The sequence below is a fragment of the Asterias amurensis genome, chromosome 14, assembly GCF_032118995.1.
Source record: "Asterias amurensis chromosome 14, ASM3211899v1".
NCBI lineage: Eukaryota > Metazoa > Echinodermata > Asteroidea > Forcipulatida > Asteriidae > Asterias > Asterias amurensis.
The window spans coordinates 410,888-433,035 of NC_092661.1; the positions used below are offsets into that span (position 1 = coordinate 410,888).

The 22,148-nt window shown below is 37.1% G+C and overlaps 1 protein-coding gene across 2 annotated transcripts; it reads right to left on the bottom strand.

Moving 5' to 3' along the window:
• Positions 1 to 11: 11 nt before the first annotated feature.
• LOC139946808 (uncharacterized protein C6orf118-like) lies at positions 12 to 22,066 on the bottom strand. 2 transcript variants are annotated; one of them, XM_071944517.1, is made up of 7 exons: positions 21,804 to 22,066; positions 18,578 to 19,335; positions 17,864 to 17,995; positions 11,461 to 11,648; positions 8,930 to 9,251; positions 5,289 to 5,350; positions 12 to 5,027 (listed from the first exon to the last, which is right to left on the bottom strand). In XM_071944517.1, exons 2-7 carry the CDS (start codon positions 19,313 to 19,315, stop codon positions 4,970 to 4,972), a joined length of 1,500 nt encoding a protein of 499 aa, XP_071800618.1. In that variant the 5' UTR covers positions 19,316 to 19,335; positions 21,804 to 22,066; the 3' UTR covers positions 12 to 4,969. The 2 variants fall into 2 exon arrangements, with proteins under 2 accessions (XP_071800618.1, XP_071800617.1); XM_071944516.1 differs by lacking the exon at positions 21,804 to 22,066 and adding an exon at positions 21,563 to 21,651.
• Between the last annotated feature and the right edge of the window lie 82 nt (positions 22,067 to 22,148).

Below are 22,148 nucleotides of genomic sequence, written 5' to 3' on the forward strand. Positions count from 1 at the left end.
GCTTATTTATATGATAAGCCTTACAGGACTTATAGAGGCACCAGTCTTGGAATATTGTAGCCTCATTATGAATCGCATTGGGATGTGTGATAATAATCCAAGATGGAGACTTGTCTGGATTAATGGCTTTGACAGTCAGCCTGCTACCTATTGATATTAAAGTGCGCGGAGTGGAGCAGAAGATCCTGATAGTTGAGTGAATAACAGCGTCTTGCACCCAGACTTCATGCCAAGTGTGGAGTACATTCATCATAGCTCCCTAAAACCCTACAGAGTGAATTACTAGAATCCTTCCTCCCACTTTGATCAAAATCCAACACTATTTATTACGCCAACTCAAAACCAACTGTTGGACTCTGATATAGGGTGGTGTGCCTAAGCCAATGTAAAGCATGATCAGTTGGACTCTGATTTTGGTGGTATGCGTAAGCCAATAGAAAGCATAATCAGTTTACTAGTGCAGTCCTCAGTCCAACAGGAATACAAATGGCCTTGTGGGTTACTATTATAAAAACTGGGCAACCCGGTTAATTAAAATGTTCATACTCCTTTTCAGATATGAATAACAAATTAAAAAAATGTGACAATTGATTTTTGAGTGTGTAAAGTTATCTTTCATTTGACTATTATAATACTGGTTTATGACAATCACATTGCTATCTGGTAGTACATACGCTTCCTGGCAGCAAGTAAAATAGTCTGGCAGGCTACCATAGAAACAAGCTAGGCAGTTTTCCCTTAATAGAGGGCACATTAAAATTCTGCTGGCAACTTTCAATGGGGCTCCAAGGCACTGACCAGGGACATTGTTTCTGTTGCGATTCACGCCTGATGTTGCTTAAGGAACAATTTTGTGAAAAGGGACAAATATGAGCAATAAATTATGGATAAAAATATACACGATTGAAATGTCAATCTTGTAATACAAAACAAAAACCCAAATGAGGATGTCGATTAATTAAACTGGTAGTATTTTAGCACTCAAATAACACAACACCATGACTCAAACTCAAATTATTGGATAAAACCTTGAAATGGCTTGTTTTAATAAAGACAAGACCATTCGTTAATGGGTTGGATACGCAACTTGTCTTGAAACTAGGCATTAATATAGTATTTACAAATCTCGACAATTAATTGTATTAAAACGGAGAAAGCTTTCATTTGGCTACTCAAAAGAAAACCTCTTAATTTAAATGGAAAAATGTCGTATTTTCAATCGGGTTATTCAATCATAAAGTTTTAGCCCTATGTTTTACATTTAGGGAAGTACCTTTGTAAAAAAAACAAGAGATAACATTTGTGATCAATATGGGGCAATATGGAGTAAGATTTGAATTGCTAAGTCATAAGTTACAGCTTATGTTTGAATTCCTCATTATAGAGACAGTTGCTATGTCAAATGGTTCAGGGCAAGCCTTTGCATAGCAACCTTCAGATGAGCAAACCCTGGTACCATTGTCCCATACACATCCATTCAGACCTGTGTATGGGTGTTCACCGTCTCTAATACGTCACTACAGCTTGCCCAAAATCATGTGACATAGCAACTGTACTGAAAGTCCGGAGTTCAAATTAAAGCGTTAACTTGTGACTAAGCAGGTTATTGTATTCACATGTATAAGACAATATTATTCAAATCTTAATCACAAATGGCTCATTGTTTTTGAGCCATGTAATTTGCTGAGCTCACTCTGTGATGACGCACCAGCTAGAGTCCGATTGTGGTGAATTTAATACTATTGTTACTCTAAGGCAAGAAGTGAATCACATTAAATGACAAGCCTCTCCTGAAATCTGCCTCATTTGAGTTACCTTGTCATTTGATTATTAAAGGCAGTGGACACTATTGGAAATTGTCAAAGACCAGCCTTCACAGTTGGTGCATCTCAACATATGCATCAAATAACAAACCTGTGAAAATTTGAGCTCAACCGGTCATCGAAGTTGGGAGATAATTATGAAAGAAAAAACATCCTTGTCACACTAAGTTGTGTGCATTTAGATGGTTGATTTCGAGACCTCAAGTTCTAAATCTGAGGTCTTGAAATCAAATTCATGGAAAATTACTTCTTTCTCGAAAACTATGGCACTTCAGAGAGAGCCGTTTCTCACAATGTTTTATACCATCAACCTCTCCCCATTAATCGTCACCAAGAAAGGTTTTGTGCTAATAATTGTTTAGAGTAATTACCAAAAGTGTCCACTGCCTTTATATGTCAGAACCGAATAAATTACTAGGTGATTATTTTTCTTTTAACTGAAGAAGCTTTTAGTTTATTAAGTTTATTTACAATTTCTTTTTAAATTTCAAAGAAATGTATCAAATGGTTACAAATTATTTGAAATTGTGTGTGTTGGAAAAATAACACAAAAATCTAACTCAAAAATTGCCTTTATCCATGTTATCACTTATTTTTCTTGTGCTGATATTCTTTGTCCCCTCCCCCCCTATCCAGCGCATATAGACTTCGCAGTGATATGCGCTATACAAATGCGGTTTATTATTATTATTGAGAAAATAGAATTAGCTGTTGCAACAACTTGCCAACCAAAAGGGCCGATGGTTAAGATGCAAACAAAATAGTTAATGGCCTGATGTTTCATACCTAGCAGTCTTTCTCGAAGGCTAAAAATATTAAGATCAGATCGAAACGTCAAGTTAAACCAACTATTCCTTTCAGAACCACCCCAACTCATTAGAGATAGTCATTACATGTGTTACCGCAAACCTTTTCTATAAAAATATTATTATTATAAGCTACATACTTTCTGCTCAAATTTGTGCTTTAGAGAAAACCGGTAGAATTTCCTCGTTAGAGGGTAGAGCAGTGGAGGTGATGGAGGTGTCTGTAATGCAATAAAGATGAGACCCAGGTGGTCGTTACAAAAATAACAAGATACAACATCAGCCGCATCTTGATTATAAACTTCCTTGTGGCTTAGAGGATTAGATTGGAACGGGTCATAGGTGTCAGATTAGTACGAGAACCAATCATCTTACAAAATAATGTAGTCTGAAGGCTATATTCACATGCTGGGGAGGACCGTGGGATGGCAAATGAAAATATAGGTGAGGAGACCACATTTTTGTGTTGAATTCTCTGGGGGGTTTTCCTCCCACATCTAAAACTGAAATTTCTTTATCATCTTCTCTTCTCGTTTCGTTTGGCTCTAATTAGAGATTTGGAAATATTTATTCAGATGCAGATCTTAAAGAAATTTTAAAGAGTTTTGTTTGACTGCTTTGTGAAATCGTAAAGCTATAGAGATGAAACTACAAATGAGATATGCACTCAACTACAAACTTGAATAACTTTAATGACATCTAAAATCATGGAACTATGCACATATGAATACTAATTATTTGAACAAAGTCTATGCTTTTTACCCATTTGAAGAAAGTCAATAAATGTCTGCTGATTTTGTGGCATGGTTCCTAAGCAAATGATATCAGATTGCTCTCCATACTGGAGCGTTCCTGGGCTAGATTTCACAAAGGGCAATATATTAAAAGTGTACATTTGGTTTTGGGGACCATTGGATTATTTTAATCCAATATAAAAATACAATCAACATCTGGAAAACTCATTTCTAAAGGTGCTCGCGTTTTTGAGATATCGCCAAAAAATTTGGAGTGAATATATCCACGCAGGAAGAAATAATTTATATAGGATTAAAACAACAAAGGTTCCAAAAACACAAGGTTACTTTGTCTTTTAAGATATGCACATGTAGTGATAAGAGTAACAAGACATTTGATTACCCTGGCCATAAGTCACTGACTGACTAATTTAAGTCAACATTAGTTAATGATTGGTTTAGTTTGGCTTGAATCCCTCGGGTGTGATCTAGCTATTATTAGGATGCCTGTCGGACGGAGCTATGATTTCACTATCCGTGTCTGGCACTTAAAATTATCTTTATCCTTTAAAGTGATTAATTTCATGGCCATGCTAAGCCAGAAATCATCTTTAAATTAAGTAAAGAAAACCACCTGATTTCATCAGAAAAAAATGAAAATAAAATGTTAATTTTGTAATAAAATATGGCTTAGAAACCCACTTTCATGGATACAAAAAATGTTGGTTGATATTTAGAACCAGCATAGTAACACAATCTGAAGGTCGAGCTTTGTGTGGTCAATTTTAGGTGAATTGAATTGGGTTGAGTAAATCATGATGAAAGACAGAATTGTTATGTCACATTTGCTTTGCGGGGCATACAACATCTTATTTTCAAACAAACTTCTGCTTAGCAAGACTTTTAAGAGCTGAATTATTAAGCTAAAAAAACAAAAAACGGAATGAACATCATTTATCAATGAATAAATAAATTTGTGGTCAATTTTGTACAAATCAGGTACACCAATATTTTACACTAATGTGATGAAGCAAAACACATTCAAAATAAAACTGCATTTTGAACCTCCAAAGTAAGCTCCAAGTTTGTGAAATTGGTTCCCGCCTTCTTGGATTTCTAAGTTCAAGATCTCCTTCTTGGCAAGATGTTTATTTTGATCACCGAGCACCTCTCTGCTGAATGAGCCACAAAGTAATATTACAGAACTGGTAAGGAAAACAACTTGTCCTAAAATCAAAGATTCACATAAATCGTACACCGTCTAATGGTGATGATAGTAGAATACATCCCATGAAATAGTTGTCTGAAATGTCATTATTTTATGAGAAATAAATAAAACTAATTACCCGTTTGGAGTTTTCTCTCAATGAGCGTTTTATTAATTTGTTTAATCGATAACATGCAACGTGTGTAGTCTCTATTTTCTCACGACCCAGATGGTCGATCAATCTCAAACAAAACTTCTACAGGTTTGTCAGTTTATGTGTATGGTGGCTTACATAAGTTGCTTACACTGCCAGCAACTGTTTTGTTAGCAAAAAAACAATTCTGTAATGTTCCTTTAAAATGGTTCTAAGAAGGAAGACCCAGCTCTTGCCAGCTGAAGTTAATCATCTCCAAGCGATGTCCCTGCTGATAACATATTAATGCTCTTCCAAATTTTCCTGCATCCAAAGAAAATGAGAAAAAAAAAATCTATCCATTAGGAGTTTCAAATTGAATTGTGACTGCCTCCTTTTACCATGACTACATCAAATTAAAGCCTAGAACATCCTAAACCTCTATTAACACAACAGAGAAATAAAGAAGCGGTTATGATGATGTGTACTTTCTTAATCTCATCAAGTGATGTAATCTTTGCATGTCTTATAAGACGCTACGGAAAGCTTTGCCTTTCATTAGTGACTTCATCTTTACATACTCACCTTGATTCGTTGGAATCAGCGTTGGATTTATGCATCAATTTCTCCAAATCTGCTTCAAGTTGCTATGGAAATTGAAGAGAAAAAAACCCAAGAGTACAGTTTAGCCGAAGGGAAGTTCTAGCATTGCAGACAAGAATGTTTTTTTCTCCTAATGGTACACCTTGCTTTCATATTGTGTGCTAACATGGTATGTCATTTTGTAAAACTAAATTTTTTACTCCACGAAATTTCGGACCGTTTGAGTCCATGCAGCCAAAGGAAAACCACACGATTTCAAAGGAATAATATTAAATTTGCACCGGGGAAAAACCAAAATGAATTTTTTCCACCCCTGATGAAAATTTAACATCTAGCATAATATTGATCGAACTGTTGAGGTGACAACCCATCCGTTATTCTTAGAACTTTATGCAATATTGGTGTCCCTGCAAATCTAATTAAATTTTGATTAGCCAGAAATAAAACAGGTCGGCCTGACTCATCTTGTTTTATTGATTGATAAAAAATGTATGTAGGTTACAAGTACAACCTGACTAGACGAAGATGAAAGTCATGGCTGACAAAAAGGTCAGAACCAAGGATCCACCTTTAAGGAGCAGGGCTTGCTCTTAAGCTTTTTGTTTAGTAGCCAACTGGGCTCTGGGTTTTACTTGCCCCCAGGAAGTTTTATTCGCCCTGATTTTAAATATGCACTGTCATAAATCTTTCTGATGCATTACTTATTATAAAGGTATTATAGTAGCAATCACAACAAAGTATTTTAATAGGCAAATAAAGTTACACTCAAACACTTAACAAATAAATTAACACATTTGAAAAATGTAGGCCTATCATTAATATTTGAATGGAAGAAATCTAACATTTTAAATAAGTAGGTTGCACAGTTTTTAAGTAGCCCATAGGACAAGCTGAGAGGTGATGTTTACTAGCCCATAGTAAGTTTTTACTAGACAATGTATGCCGGGCTAGTGTTAAGGGGTGAGCCCTGAGGAGCTCTGTTGAAATGATGGCATTTCCACCATTTAGTACGAAACCCCTGGAGTTATAGATTCCTAGGAGCTTTAGGGAACACTATCCTCAGAGCTAGAGAAATTTATTATGGAGCGTGACTTCTTTGTTTCTGAAGAAATTGAATGCAGTTTGTATTTCAAGGCGCAGACATAAAAAGTCTGAGAGGCCCCTTGGCTTTGAATTAAGTCCTTCACAATTCTAGATTAGAACCCTGGATGTGAAAGTGGATTGTATTATTATTTTGTCTTCTTAAGTATACGCAGTCCTTGAATTATAAGCAGACTACGGCCTTCGATGCCCCATGTCTTGGCCTTCTTTTGGTGCCCCTTCTACAGTTTCCCATCGACTCAAAGATTTCCAATGGAAACGCCCTTTTCAAAAAGAAAAAATTGCCTTGCCCTTTCAAACATAAAATTCTAAGCCTGAAGACAATCAGAGCAAACATACCGAAACGTTGAGTTGACACACCAAGAGTTTTTCACACTGATGTCACCGCAAACCAAAATGTGGATTGTCTTTTGCAGTGTTTAAACTATTACAAGGTTTATTGATCTCAACCAATGCATCTCAAGTTCCAGCGTGAACAGAGTTTGATCACATGGGAAATCAATGGATTGTCCTCAGACTTTAGTCAGAATCTTTATTAAATTCTGCTCTAGTTGGCACTTTCATCAAGAACTTTTTTTTCTGTTTACAAAAAAACCTCAAAGGCACTACACACTAAAAAATATTTTTTTAGTGTGAAAATTTATTTAGTAGCAAGCAAGGGAGAGCTTTTAATGGTTTAAAACATAATGAGAGAAACGGCTCCCTCTGAAGTAACATAGTTTTTGAGAAAAGGGTAACTTCTCGCTGAAATATTAACAGAAGGCTTCAGGCTTGAATTGAAGTCTATTTAGGCATCTAAAAAGACACACTTATGTGCAACAATGGTGTTTTTTCTTGCAAGACTTGCAACTTTGATCAGATTTGTTATTTTATGCACTTTAAAAGCAATGTGTTCTGCTTCTAGCTGTTATGCATCTGGAATTTGACCCATATAAGAGGCTGTCTGAACACATATTGCTGACGAGCTGACATAATTGACTGACTGTTTGTTTCTATCAGTCATAAACATATCTAGGTCAATGGTTTAGTAATATCGACTGATTTTCACGTGTTTTTTTCATGTGGTTGTACATCAATAACATGTAATGTGTATTGTCTTACTTTGATCCCAGTCATAGAACTAAAAAAAGTGAACACTATTTACATTATCAACAACAAAAACAAAACAACCTTTGATTTAGGGGACATAAATATTAATAAAATCTTTAAGTCTTAGAAAATATTTTGAAGGAGCACCCAGGACCAAAGGTATTTCTAAGCCCGAAATATGTCAATGTTTTCAGTTATCACAAATTTACAAACTAAATGGTTTCTATGAATAGATTGCTTCTAAAAGGTCCAATTATCTGCTTGTAAAATATTGGTCTTGTTATCTCTAATTGCGTTAACTGAAGCACTTTAAGTGCAGTTAATGACAACTTTAAGCCTTGACCCTTCCTTCACTCATGATTTGTAATCATAAGTAAATTTTGCCCTAATTCATCACCAGGTAATTACATTTTGGACCAATTACTGTAGAGGTATTTCAACAAGAACTCTCAATCACCAAAGCCCACCTAGATTAGACAACCTCTAAATTATCGCTAGGTTTGACAAGGTCACAAGTAAAAGGTTTTTTCATTTAAAATGATCTATTTTATTAGTGGACTTCATAAAATCGAAATTGGAGGGATGGGTCTCTGCAAAGGGCAACACAGATACTCTGCAGCAAATAATTAAGTAAAAAGGGGTACTGGAAGGAAAATTAATGGATGGGTCATCCTCAACACACAAGCAAAGTAAGTTAGTTGGCCTAGCGCTTCACTGTTTTTTTTTATATATTTATAATTTGTTTTTAGCCTCCGAGAAAGACTCTGCTAAGGGCCAAACGTCAGGCCATGAACTTTGCATAAAGGTCACTTTAAGATCAGACGATGAGTGTCTGACTGAATCAACTCTGCCAATCTAGAAAACAAATATTGATTGCTTCGAGTGCTACAACACCCGAGGTGATCCTCGCTGCATTGATTTCCCAGAAGCGAAGCCAAAAGAAAAAAGACCTCCTCCTTGGTTCAGGGGTGTTGCAATATTTAATCAGCAAGAAAAATATATGCAAATGATGACAATGAGCCACAGCTCACTCGTATCAAATTACTGTCCTGCAAGAGAGTTTGTATTATGTAAACACACCCTCCTTTTAAAACTTAAAGTAGTTCAATTTTAGCGAATTTTAACCAAAACAAAGGATTGCGTTTCCTGTAGAAGATAAACATTTCTAAACAAAATGATTTATTTTCTTCGCTTTACACGCACAGAAAAGGTGGTTTGATTCATTATTTATACATATATTTAAAGAGGGACCCCAAGGTAAAATTCAGGATTATTTGTACAGCGTGATCTTATTTGCTCTGGATTTGAAATGAAATTTTCACATGTTAGTTTTATTAATAAATCTACATAATAGGATTGAAACAATCAAACAGTTTCAAAATGCAAAAGAAAGCCAAAATGATAAAGAAACTCCGAACTTCAAACCATCTTACCTGAATTGTCTTCTCTAGATATTCATTGGTACTCAACACCTTCAAGACATCCGCCTCTGTATCTCGTACACATTGATCAAGATGTTGACAAACAGACGCAGGGACGTAATTCTCATTCAGTTCAGATCTTAGATTCTGTAGTTCATCCATCTGAGCTAAGATACCAACATGAAGCTCAAGTATCTGGTCCTCGATACCTTTAGGTTTATCGTCTCGATGATGATGTCGAGCGGCTCTCAAGGATTTCTGCGTCTTGGATTCTGGCTCTGGAGGAGGCAGATTGTCTAGAGTCTCCTGCTCATCTCGAACCTTCTTTCTTAATCTGTTAGAATTCAAGAAAATAAATGTTTCAGTCAGGTCAGTATGCTTGTGAGAAACCATTAAGTTGCCGAACACAGGCTGGTCAGGTTGGTGTAGTGATGTCTTGCCTCGCCTCCTCTAGAACCCTGGTTCAGTCAGGTCAGTATGCTTGTGAGAAACCATTAAGTTGCCGAACACAGGCTGGTCAGGTTGGTGTAGTGATGTCTTGCCTCGCCTTCTCTAGAACCCTGGTTTGAATCATGCCAGGGGCGGTAGATTGGGTTTTCAGTCACTACTTGGCTGCGTGGGTTTTTCCTGGAATATATCTCTAGGGTTTTCCTCTCACATCTAAAACTGAAATTTCTTCATTGTCTTCTCTCTTCTCGTTTGGCTCTAACAAGAGCATTGAGAATATATCAAAACCCCAAAACATAAATATTCAATCTAAATCAAAGAACACAATTTGGCAGGAATTCAATCTTTCTGACATTTCCTGAACTATTGATCATATTAAGAACTATCATTCAATCCATGCACAATTCTTAAAGACACTGGACACTATTGGTAATTACTCAAAATATTTGTTAGCATAAAATCTTACTTAGTAACGAGCAACAGAGAGCTTTTAGTAATAAACATTGTGAGAAATGGCTCACTCAAATAATAAGACTTCAGCTGAAGCCTTTAATCTGGAAGGCACAAAGTAATGCAACTAGGGTGTTATTTCTTTCATAATTGAGCCAAAATTTAAGAGGTAGTTTCTCACTAAAATATTTTAGACTTCAGGCCTGAAGCCTTTTATTGAGCATCTGAAAGCACAATTAATATTTGTGCAACAAGGGTGTTTTCTTTATTTTATTTCGATGACCATCAATTGAGTCCAAATTTTCACAGGTTTGTTATTTAAAGCAGATGGAATAGGGATCAAGTGAGGATCTACTAGTCTTTGACAACTACTTAAAGTATAGCGTGCCTTTAACTAACCATTAGTGGACAGTCACAGCCTTGAGTCAATTTGATCTTACACTTAGTGAGACAATGATGACTTCACTCAATGCATTGATTGATCTTAGATATTCATTAAATGAGTAGAAAGACCTGAAAGAAAACACAGCCAGGGAGAGAGGGGGGACTTTGATCTGGACAATTGCGGACTGTTTAGGCCAAATAAAAAATGGTTAGCGTCCCCGCACGCTTTTTTTTAGAAGCATTTTTGTTTATTTTTTTTATGAAAAATTATACTTTAATTTATTCTTGTGGACTACTTAGGGCAAATAAAAAAACATGCTAAGCATCCCCTCCCGCATCTTTTTTAGAGGCCGCTTCTGTTTTTCTTTTATTTATTTTAAAATGAAAAACTTTTTGGAAATTCTTTTAGAAGCCCAGATGGTTGTTTTTAAAAATGTGTAGGGCGGCCTTTTTGAAAAAAAAAAAAAATCCCCTTTTTCCTTTTTAAAAAAGGCAGGACACTACACATGTTTTGTTTTTTTAATGGGGGGGGGGGGGGGTGGTTGCCTTCAGTCAACATCTCATCACACTTAAACACACTCTCATTTCCTGTAACATATTAAGGAGAGGTTTCTCTAATAATCTTAGGTTTTTTTTCCTTTGATGATTGAGTTTGCAGAGTCTTTTTTTCATAACCTCATTATCTTTGGCTGAAAGCTTCGTATAATAGAAGGTGATTGTCCAGGCCTGTATGGTTAATTTCTGAAAGGGAAAGGGCACCAAGGCATTTTCTCTTTGGTACATGTAACGGGCACCCTAGGAAATTTGAATGTCTAATATAGCAATTTAAGGGCACCAAGGCAATGAGAGGGCAAGGCCATTTTCATTTAGAAAAAAGTACTTTCTTTGGAAAATCTTAAAGTCTGTGGGAAACTTTTAAAAGAGGCACCAAGGCCAAGTGCCAAGAGCAGGGGCAACAGAAGCCATTGCCATCATGGCTACTGTGAAATCTCAGGCCTTTATCCTATTAAACCTAAAACTAACTGAATCTCTTTTGTACGCTGCCCTCCATTTCACCAAACTGTTCCTAATTCTTCGGATTAATTTTATGACTTACATAGGACGAGTTAAGTTTTGTATCCATAGATGTTAGGACGCATTGAACCCATCCCAAGTAAGGATGAGTTACTCGTCCTAATTTGAGATAGGATTGTTCTTGGATTTGTTGAAATTAATGGCAGGATTCCTTTTTCAGAAATTATTTTCAACTTTGAACTTCTCACCTGTCATTTTCCTGCAGCAAGTCCTTAGCCTTCTTTTCAAGCAGTTTGACTTCCTCTTGTGCATGGCTCACCTCCCCTGGTGCTATAGGTGTACCACTTGCCAAGCTTTCAACTTGTTGAACCAAGACCTGGCTGTGTTTTTGAGGTTGGGTGTCCAGTAATGAGCCCATGTACACTTCATATTCATTCTAAATAGACGGATCAACAAACAAAAAGGCAATAAGTTATCATCCAGGTAACACTAGTGTCATCTTGCCAAGTAGATTTTGTTTTTCAGAGAACTGTCTTGCTGAACATCGACCATGTTTAGACACTCAATATCCTGAGGGAATGCATGCAGTTGATTTGAAAGTAAACTCAAATTAATTTTAATGGCTTTTGCTGATGAGATGCATGTAAACACACTGCTTAAAAAAAAAATTGTTTTATCTTTCTGCCAAAAATAAACAAACATCAGAACGTTTGAAGTTGTTTAAATTATGAATACAAGCACCTAAGGGAATGTGTGCATCCACATAAACAGACTGCTGCATAAAAACACACAATTTTTTTTATCTTACTGTATAAAATAAACATGAAAATGTTTGAAGTTGTTTGAATTATAAACATTACCAGCACTGACATGCAGTTAACAGTGCAATTATTGACAATTAACGTCAACGACATAAGATTGCCTCAAGCATGTTTGGAAAATAAAGCTATTATTTTTTATTTAAACTGCTGTTCCTACTATTAAATTAACATGACGTCTGAGCATAATTTGACATTTTATTCATAAAGGCACCTGCAAATTGTTGTTAATAAAGTGGATTGATTCACGCTTGAGATTGAACCTTGGGACATGAAATGAATATCAATCTTGATGCAATTATTTGCTTATTATTTTACACAAACTAAACACCAATATAATAAAAATAAAAGTACAAGTGACCTGTATGCTTCGTTTTTGAAAGGGCAAGGGCACCAAGGCATCAAGACACCCGATGAGAAAATTGTACATTTAACTAATAGAGCATTTCAAGGGCACAAAAAGGAGGCAATCACGACAACTTAACCACGACAATAACGTCCTTTGAATCTTGGGTCTTGAAGATTTACCAAATGTTATGAGTTACTGTAAATGGTAAACAGTAGGCATGAAATTTTGGGGAAAAAAGTAGGAAAATTTTATTAAGTGCAATGGCTGACCTACATGTACCCGTGGTGCAGGCTCTAATATGTTTGTTTTGGCTTTATTAATAACAGATTTTCAGATATTTCAAAGGAAAAGAAAAAATCGAAAAAACAGACTGAAGCAGGGAGAATATCGAAGGCTTGTAAACAGTAGACTCCATGTAGATTCTACCCTAATCAATAGTTTTTACTTCACTCAAACAGGAACGGCCTTAGGATGTTTTGTCCCCTAGGGTATACACAGCTACATACTTGCGGACTTAATTGGAGCTTGTGAGTCTTGAATCCACAGGTTATAACCTCTTCTTGTCAGTGTGTACTTTTAGTTATTTCCCATGAGACATAAAATATTGAAGATGAAACTAAAACACCGTGGTCATGTGACGATGTTGACACTTAGTCTGATGATGCTTGTCCGATGCTTCCTAGCTAGAGGCAATGACATTCCCCTGGTCATTGCCTCGGTGCCCTTGAAATGCAGTAGAAATTTACAATTTCCTCAAAAGGTGCCCTTTACCAAGGAGAAAATGCCTTGGTGCCCTTGCCCTTTCAAAAATAAAGCATCACGCGTGTGACATGGTAGTTTCCCTGAGCCGGAGTCTAGCTAACTGACAGATGTGTAAATGCTGGGTATTTAACATTATATGAAGCAGTAAAAGCGTAAAGAAAAGACTTTGAGCGTAATCAATCATGGATCCATTAAAACTTCATGTTTTGTTAACCATCAAAGCATTAAACTGTCATTCCAATTACTGAAATAGCTCATAAAGCATTCATTCAATGTCAAATTCAAGCATGCCAGACTGCATTAAGCCACCGATAGACAAACATTTCTTATCTTAAAGTGTCATACTTTTCATTTAAAGCCATTGGACACGTTCAGTAATCAGCAATGTCCAAGGCCCACACTTCGCATATCACATAGTCTCGATATCGAGAATTGATATTGTTTTAATGTTTTCTCAAAAAGTAAAGCATTTTTTTTAAAAACCTTAGCTGTAAGCCCTGTAAGTTATTTGTAAATCTGTGAACTTTTAATTTCGGTTCTGTACCGAAAGTGTATAATGGCTTTAAACACACGCTCAGGCCTGCAAGCTTCGTTTTTGAAAGGGCAAGGGCACCAAAGCCGTGTTCGCATTGGACTAACGTTTTACCGAGACAGTGGTTAACATTCCAAAAGGGGAAACTTACCAGCGTCCGCACTTGAATTTATTTGACACGAGACCGTGGGTAAACTAACCGAGCTGGCCCCCTGCGTGACATTGAATAGTTCGATAATCACTAAAATATTAATCTTCCATGACAAAACATGTCAGCTTCTTCGGGCCATGGACGGACGGGAGATTTAACCGAGTCGCCGCGTCCGCATTGGACTTTCTGGCTCGGTTAAACTGACCTGGTCAATCTTCCTGGGCACCTTTGGCTCGGTTTAACTACCCATTCGGGTCGGGTAAGTTCATTGGGAGGAAAACTTCCTGGGCTGTTCGCATTGGACTTAAAATGGGTAAGTTACCCATTGGCTCGGTTAGTTTACCCAAATTAAGTCCAATGCGAACAGGGCTCAGGGCACTTTCTCTTGTGGTAAACCAATAAATAATAAAGCGGAAAAACATCTTATTACATTAGTATTTCCCTTCAATCAATTGAATAATTATGAATTGACAGATATCCTCACTACTCCAAGTACATTAAAAGTATATTCCATATTAAATAATCTGGTCCAACTGAGGTAAGTTCCATATGCCCCACCTAATAGAATCGCAAACTTGTTTATTGTGTCTCAAAAAGGAGTGAAGAAGTACGGACGGGAAAGTACTGAGTATACAATGCTTACACACATCAGTGTAAGGTTGAGCCAAATAATATTCTTTATTCCCCATGCAAATTGAACATCTATTAAAAACAACTCAACTTGTTTTTACTACAAGCCTTCTGAGACATTCAAAATTTGAAACACTTTTAAGGTGGTTTCAGGCATTGATAAAAGTTACAGCATAAAAATACCCCTGCAATTCACATCAGTACAGCTGTAATTGTTTTAACGCCACTCTCTCACTCACTCAGATATGGGTTGATTATTACACGTAAACAAATAAATAATAAAGCGGAAAAACCTCAATATTACATTAGTCTTTCCCTTCAACTCAATTGACAAAAATAGTTATTAATATTGACCGATATCCTCGCTACACCAAGGATGTCCCATATTAAATTATATGTTTTTCATTTTACAATTTACAAACGTTTGCAATCTTCAATCTTCATTGGAAGAAAAACAGCAGTTTGCTCTGAACATTTTGTGCACAATGAACACTACTTTGATTTTTTAGCAAAGGTGAATTTTTTTTTTTGGGGGGGGGGGGCAGCAAAAGCAACTGGAGTATCATGCTCCTGAAAAAGGGGAAAATCATTTACACTTTGGATTTTTGGAACAATTTGATTGTTTTAATCCTACATACAATCAAACGGACATGTGAAAAATTCATTTCACAAGATCACAAAAGGACCTCAGATTAAAAATTTTGCCATCAAAACTAATATCAATTTACACAACCACATTACTTCAAAGTATGTTTCTCAAAATGTCTACTAATACTATCAAAAGCTGCCGTCTACTTTCTTCTTGCCAAAAGTTTGTATTGCATTCAGTTTAAGAGTGAGATTCATCATCAGTTCTGGGTTTTTTAATATATTTATTTTACCCAAAAGTGTCCAAACAAAAACATCTAAAACAGAAAACGTAAATCATATCTCAGGACCTCCTAGCCAAGAGCACTAAAGCGGTTTTTGTTTTCAGAAGGAAACCAACCAAGTACCATGACGAAGTAGGAAATGAAATTGTCATGAAGTTGTGACAAAATATTTTTCCTTTTTTAACCATCAAATTACTAGTCACAAAATTGCTAGAAATAAACAAATATTTTAAAAGTCTACCTGTATCTGAAGCGTGTAGGAGCCACAATCGATGCATTGCACTGTTCTTTGTCTTGATACCATAATACGAACAAGTCAATTCCTCAAGAAATGAAAACAATCGCTGTGAGAAATCTTCTCTTTTAACCAACGATAACGATCACCAAGGAAGACCTAGAACAGTACAGCCAGTAAAGATGCAGTGAATCAAGTATTCACTGTACCAGCAGCATCAAATTACAACCAAAAGGTCTTCTGATACAATAATGAACAAGTCAGTTTTCTTAAGAAACAAAAACACTCGCTGTGAGAGCTCTCCTGTTAAAACTGCAGTGACAATCACCAAGCAAGATCCTACAGCCAGTGGTGATGCAGCGAAAGCTTTTAACACTGTACCAGTAGCATCACATCACAACCTAAGGTTTTCTATATGAACAAGTCAACTTCCTCAAGAAACAAGAACACTCGCTGTGAGAAGAGAAACCTCCTCTTAGAACTGACGATATCACCAAGCAAGACCCTACATGCATGTAACAGCCAGTGGTGATGCAGTGAAAGCTTTTAACACTGTACCAGTAGCATCACATCACAACCTAAGGTTTTCTATATGAACAAGTCAACTTCCTCAAGAAACAAGAACACTCGCTGTGAGAAGAGAAACCTCCTCTAACTGACGATATCACCAAGCAAGACCCTACATGCATGTAACAGCCAGTGGTGATGCAGTGAAAGCTTTTAACACTGTACCAGTAGCATCAAATCACAACCAAGATGTTTTCTATACATAATAATTATGCCGGCAGCAGTGAGACAGCCAGAGACTTAGGCTCTGGAGCAGTCAGTGTCCCTATGTGATGTCTCAAATTGTATGCTTAGACAACAAGTCACGACCAATTTGAACTTTGTTTCACAAAGCTATAGTAATAAAATATCTTGTTTCTCCCGAGGAATTTTGAACTGGTCAATAATCTGAATATTCAAAAAATGAACCTCTCCACATAAAAACAAAACAAATTTCAACCAAATTCAAATTTGTATTTGTTTATAAATCAGTTGTAGGTTGACATATGTATTATATTAAAATGATTTAGGGCTGAACAAAGGAAATTGGCTTAAAAGTGTGTTTTAAAAAAAAGAGAGTAGATTGCACAGTTTTTAATAGCCCACAGGGCAAGATGAGAAGGGCGTTTACTAGCCCGTAGCAGATTTGACTAGACAATGTACGCCGGGCTAGTGTTAAGGGGCGAGCCCTGGCACTTCATGTCAATAGAAGTTCCTGCAATAAATGAGATCGTATTGAAGGCCTAACTAATGCCGAGGCAAATAGGCAGTAATTTCATTCCCTGCGGAAAAGAGGTCATTTCTGCGTTGGACGTTCTCCAACACAGATTCTTTGTTACAGTCAATTTCACACTGTTCAATGTGTTATAATTGGATACAACGGAACCCAGTTAATACAAACAGTATTCAGTCTGACCTACATGTACTCATCACAAATTATTCATGGCTGTTATCCACTTGGATAAACCCATCAGAAAACTGACCTTGTAAACTTTGTTGTTGCTTCAATTATGAATGTATACATTAGCCACACATGTATGGATTAGGCCTAAATAATAAGCTCATAATTCCTAACAAGAATCACCCAAAAATATAATAAATAAATGGATAAAATAACTAGAATTAACTTGGTTTTCCCCTTGGGTTCTATAGATATTCCTAATTATCTTATGATTATTTAAGCTCTTTGGGTTATCTATTTGCGATTTGTTTTCTTCAAAATAGTCAGCCATCAATAAGAAATAAAACTATTCCTGGAACAAACACCAAAAACATAGGCCTACATATGATTTTCAGGGGAAAAATGTACAACTTAGAATCAAGTCTCAATCATCAATAGCCTAGGTGTTTGTCCCTGGTGTGTGTCCCTCAATATGTTGAATTAAACAGTAAATGAAGGAAAGTTTGATCAATAGAGGGCACTATTCGCCTATATCAGGGTTCAATTTCATCCAGCCTGTAAGCACAATAACCTGATAAGGGCAGAAAAGTATTGCTTAACAGAAACAGGTTACCAGCCAAAGTTAAGTTGTTGTGACCGGTGCCCAACTTAATTTTTGCTCAGTAAAGAATTTTATCGAGTAGTTTTTTCTGCTGCAAACAGCTTTATGAATTTACCTCGCTGTAGATTTCAAATGCCAGTGTCTGGAATTTTGTAAGTTTGTGTGGGGAAGAAAATAAATTACTAAAAAGAATTAAGACTCAGCTGTTTTCTAGACTTGGTTTGACGATGAAACTTTGAATAATGTCCACGTACCTTAATACCGGCAAGTAGGTCACCAAAGGTTGGGGTCACTGTCATTAACTCCTCCCAAATGTTGCTATAAATCTGAAGACGATGGAAGTTTGGACCACTCAATCGATGTACCTCATCGAGAGACATTAAATCCTGGAGTAGAAAACAAATAAAGTAACTTAAGGCAAATAATTTCTTATATTGTGATCATGATTTTTTAAGCCCAAGGTCTTGGGGATTTCCCCCAAAAATGTCAAGCCCCTGCCTTAACTCCTGTGTCCCTATACTACATCCCAAAACAAAATCCACTGTAAGTCAGTTTAAACCATAAATCACAACCATCGCTCTATGCACAAGCCAGGCACTTTCTGCAAAATTTTAAATCTTTGTTATTTACTCATTTATTTTTTCAAAGAAAATGGGATGTTTTTGTTTTCTTCAATTTCATTGCCGTTCACTGCTATTTCACTATTTGATTTTTAAATGAGGCATCATTGTTTCTAGCAAATGGCTTACTTGCCTTTAAATTTTACTGAAATTCAGTAGAAGATGATCTGAGAACTCATTAAGCACTAAATGTGGTACATTATTAGTGGCTGCAAAAGGGAAACCGGTGTAAAATCACTTTGTAGACAACCTGGCCACCCTCATGTTAGACCCAATTACTTGGAAAAACCAACTTCGAACCCGCCGGTGGGCAACAAAGTGAATGAGTTTTATAAATAAAACACTTACCGTTTCCAACTTTTTCTCAAGATGTTGGACTTGCTTCCGTCCAGCTAAGACATTCTGTTCAAGCATGTCTGGTCTCTTCATGACGTTAGTCTGAAAGTCTACAAAGCGCTGGAATTGTTCTTTCTTAGTTACACCTCCGAGATGACTCTCAATAAACTGATGTCTTTGTAGATTGGAGCCGTCATCTTTTTTCATTTCTAATGGGGCTAACGATTTAGGAGATCCAGTCCTGTGTGGATACTTTGGTCTGGTACCCTGACTCGATGTAATGGGAAGCATAAGTTCAGGCAATCTCATTTCTTCGACGAAGACATTATCACTGATATAAGACGCGACTGTGTTTGGTCGCTGATCGGTAGGGGATTTTCGCTCTCGACTTAACGGCTTGGTCTGAGGTGGACTTTTTCTTCTTTTTTGTACATTCCCAAGGGATTTGGGTACATTTTGTTGTGGTACATGAATACTTCCTGATGTCCCAATACCAAAGTTATACATAGCATCAGTCATTTCATCATGGTGTTCCGTTGAGAGACGAGGGGACGGTAATTTAGAAGGTTGATGCATTAATGGGATTTCCTTACCAGAGCTCTCCCACGGAATATGCGTTGCCTTGTCTGGCGGCTTCCATAAACGATTATGATTCAAATGACCTCGGGTCATGAGGTCAATGTCATGTTTCTGTTCTTGGAATATTCCTTCTAAGAGGTCGTGTAGAGGGCGCTCTTGTACTTTCTCCATCGTTTCGAAGCTTGCTTTCTCTGTGTGTAGAATGGTTGTTAATATTAAAATTGATTTTCAAGAGGTCAGGGGTCAGGGACAGATGGTCAAGGGGGATTGAATTTAAAGGGGGACTGTCATCAAGATTTAAGTCTTTAGCAAAAGTGGCGCACTGGTCGTCGCATCACAGTGTAAAAAATACTTCGCTGATTGTTATGAACGACACAGACAGTGCACAGGTGCAGTAGCCGGGCTAGAGTTCATAATTTTGTATGCAGGCCCTATGTACCTGCATGTGTACAGTGCCGGACCTGCAGAAAAATTTCCGTGTCCTACCACCACTTTTTTTTATTAATGTGGAAACATTTTTTGTTACTACACACATGTAGGCCTATTTTATAACAAAGTTTTACATGTTTATTGTAGGAATTTACTCAAACAAATTCAAAATCAAAAGTCAACAAATTTGCTTTTTGTAAAAATGTTTTTCCTGATTTGGAATATGACAAGTGACTCTTTCTTCCACTCCACTTAATTTCTAACTACATGAACAACTTTTTTGGGGGCGGCTTATGTCATAACGGCGGTCGCACTAAATACCGAAAACTCACGACCCCTCACGACAACTCATGACAACAATTTTTGAATGCACTTTAACAGAACATTTGAACATAATACAACCGTTTAAATATGTTTTTTTACCCCGAATTTAGTAACGAACGGAAATATTACACAGGGGGTAAGAGGGCTGAGTTGTATTTTTTCTTTTTGGTTTTAACTGCTGTTTATTACTTTCTTGTTAGTATCTATGCCGCCACTCTGGATTTCGAAGTTAAAAGGGGAGATCATTCAAATATAATATTTTGTTAAACTCCATGAGAGGCACATTGGTAAATAATTATCTTGCATATTGTTGTATCACCCCTGCAGTATAATAGAATCGCCCACGTGCGTCGAAAGACAACATGGCGGAAACTACGGTTCGTTACTAAATTTGGGTAAAAAACATTTTTTTTACAATTAAAAATACAGTTTTGTCAACAGTTTGAAAATGATTTGGGTGCATATATGACTCTTGTGCATGTATTTAATAACGGTTGACTAATTTTCAAATGTTCTGTTAATCAAAGTGCATTTAAAAATTGTTGTTATGAGTTGTCGTGAGGGGTCATGAGTTGTGGGTATTTCGTGCGACCCCATGACGGCAGTGGCAGGTTTGCATTGCAGTTGCACCATTCTACCTCCATGCCGGTTGCACTAACTAAGTTCTAGTTACAATAACGTAACCCTCCTGCCGACGGCGTAGCCGGAGGGTTACGAGTCGCTTCAATCGAAAAACGGCGAAATGGTCAAACACGTACAATTTCAACAGCTAGTCAACAGATTTGCTCAATTTTTTCCCCTTTCGAAAATCATGACTTAAATTCTAAGAACACGACCTTAATCCTCAATATCTAATGAATAACATTCAACACACTATTGAGAAAGTATTTTGAACTAAAGTACAAAAACTTACCAGATCCCGGAGCGAAACAGTCCCAGGTTCTATTTTGAACCTGTCGCTTCGCCATTTTGTGACTTCCCGATGTTCATTGCTGTTAGACTAAACCATTCTGTAAAAGGGGTGTTATAAGGCAGCGCAGCAGTGCGTGTGCGCTGTCCGTTTACTATGCCCGCTGTTCACTCACTTAAAGCACTGCCGCACTGCAGCACCCCTTGTAACACCCCTTTTACAGAATGGTTTAGTCAAACTCGGCTGCGGCTCGGTCGGCTGGTACCTGCGGTTGGGTTCAGCGCTTGGGGCTGCGCATGGTAACCAGCGACAGGTTCAAAAATGTTTCGCTCCCGGAATCTGGTAAGTTTTTGTCCTTTTTTTTTCAAAATATTTTCTCAATTGTGTTTTTGAATCTTATTCATTAGACATTGAGGATTACGTTCGTGTTCATAGAATTTGTGTCATTATTTTTTAAAGTGGTAAAAAATGAGCAAATCTGTTGACTAAAATATTTCGCCGTTTTTCGATTGAAGCGACTCGTAACCCTCCGGCTCCGCCGTCGGCAGGAGGGTTAAGTTATCTCAACTAACTAAGTTCTAACTAACTAATTTTATTTTTAAAATTAGGCCTACACTACAGCTACACGTCATTCATTCTCATTCTGGCTCAAAATTACTGCTTGTCCGTCCAATTTGCATGCAAACAAGTTAACAATATTGTATTACACAGTAATAGCACACACATAATCATATTCATACTTCTAAAATATGTACCTTGTTGTTGTTTTTATACTGTCTTTATTAGGGAAAAACTTCAGAAGTGTGTTGATTCTGTTGCCAAGTTTCAGCCGAGACTAGTTAATTTCTTGCGATTGAGGGCGCTCTGTAATTTTCGCCGTACGGGCACCACACGTGGGCACGCCCCCCCCCCCCCGGTCACTTGTACAAATCAAAACATGCAAACATAAAACAACCAGGAAATGCGTGTTTCTCAGTATATCACTATAAAACATACCTCGATATCTCCGGTCAGCCTCTGTCTAGCAGCCACATTGAAACCAAGCATGTTGATTGGCTTGAAGGAGACATTTTGCCTGAAGTTTACAGATAAAATTGACGATGATCATCCGTCACCGTTCCGCCTCAGAATTCCTCTAAAGGCCGAGTTATAGTCGGTCGCGCGATGGTCGGGCGTCGAAAATCTTGACGCGCGATCATAAAAAGACACGGTTTTTAGGCCTCAGTCTTAGGATTGCGCGCAAGATTTCCATCGCACGACCATCGCGCGACCGACTATAAACCGGCCTTAACTCATTTAAAACTGAACTAGAGAGGGCGTACTACTAGTCAAGAGGGTCAA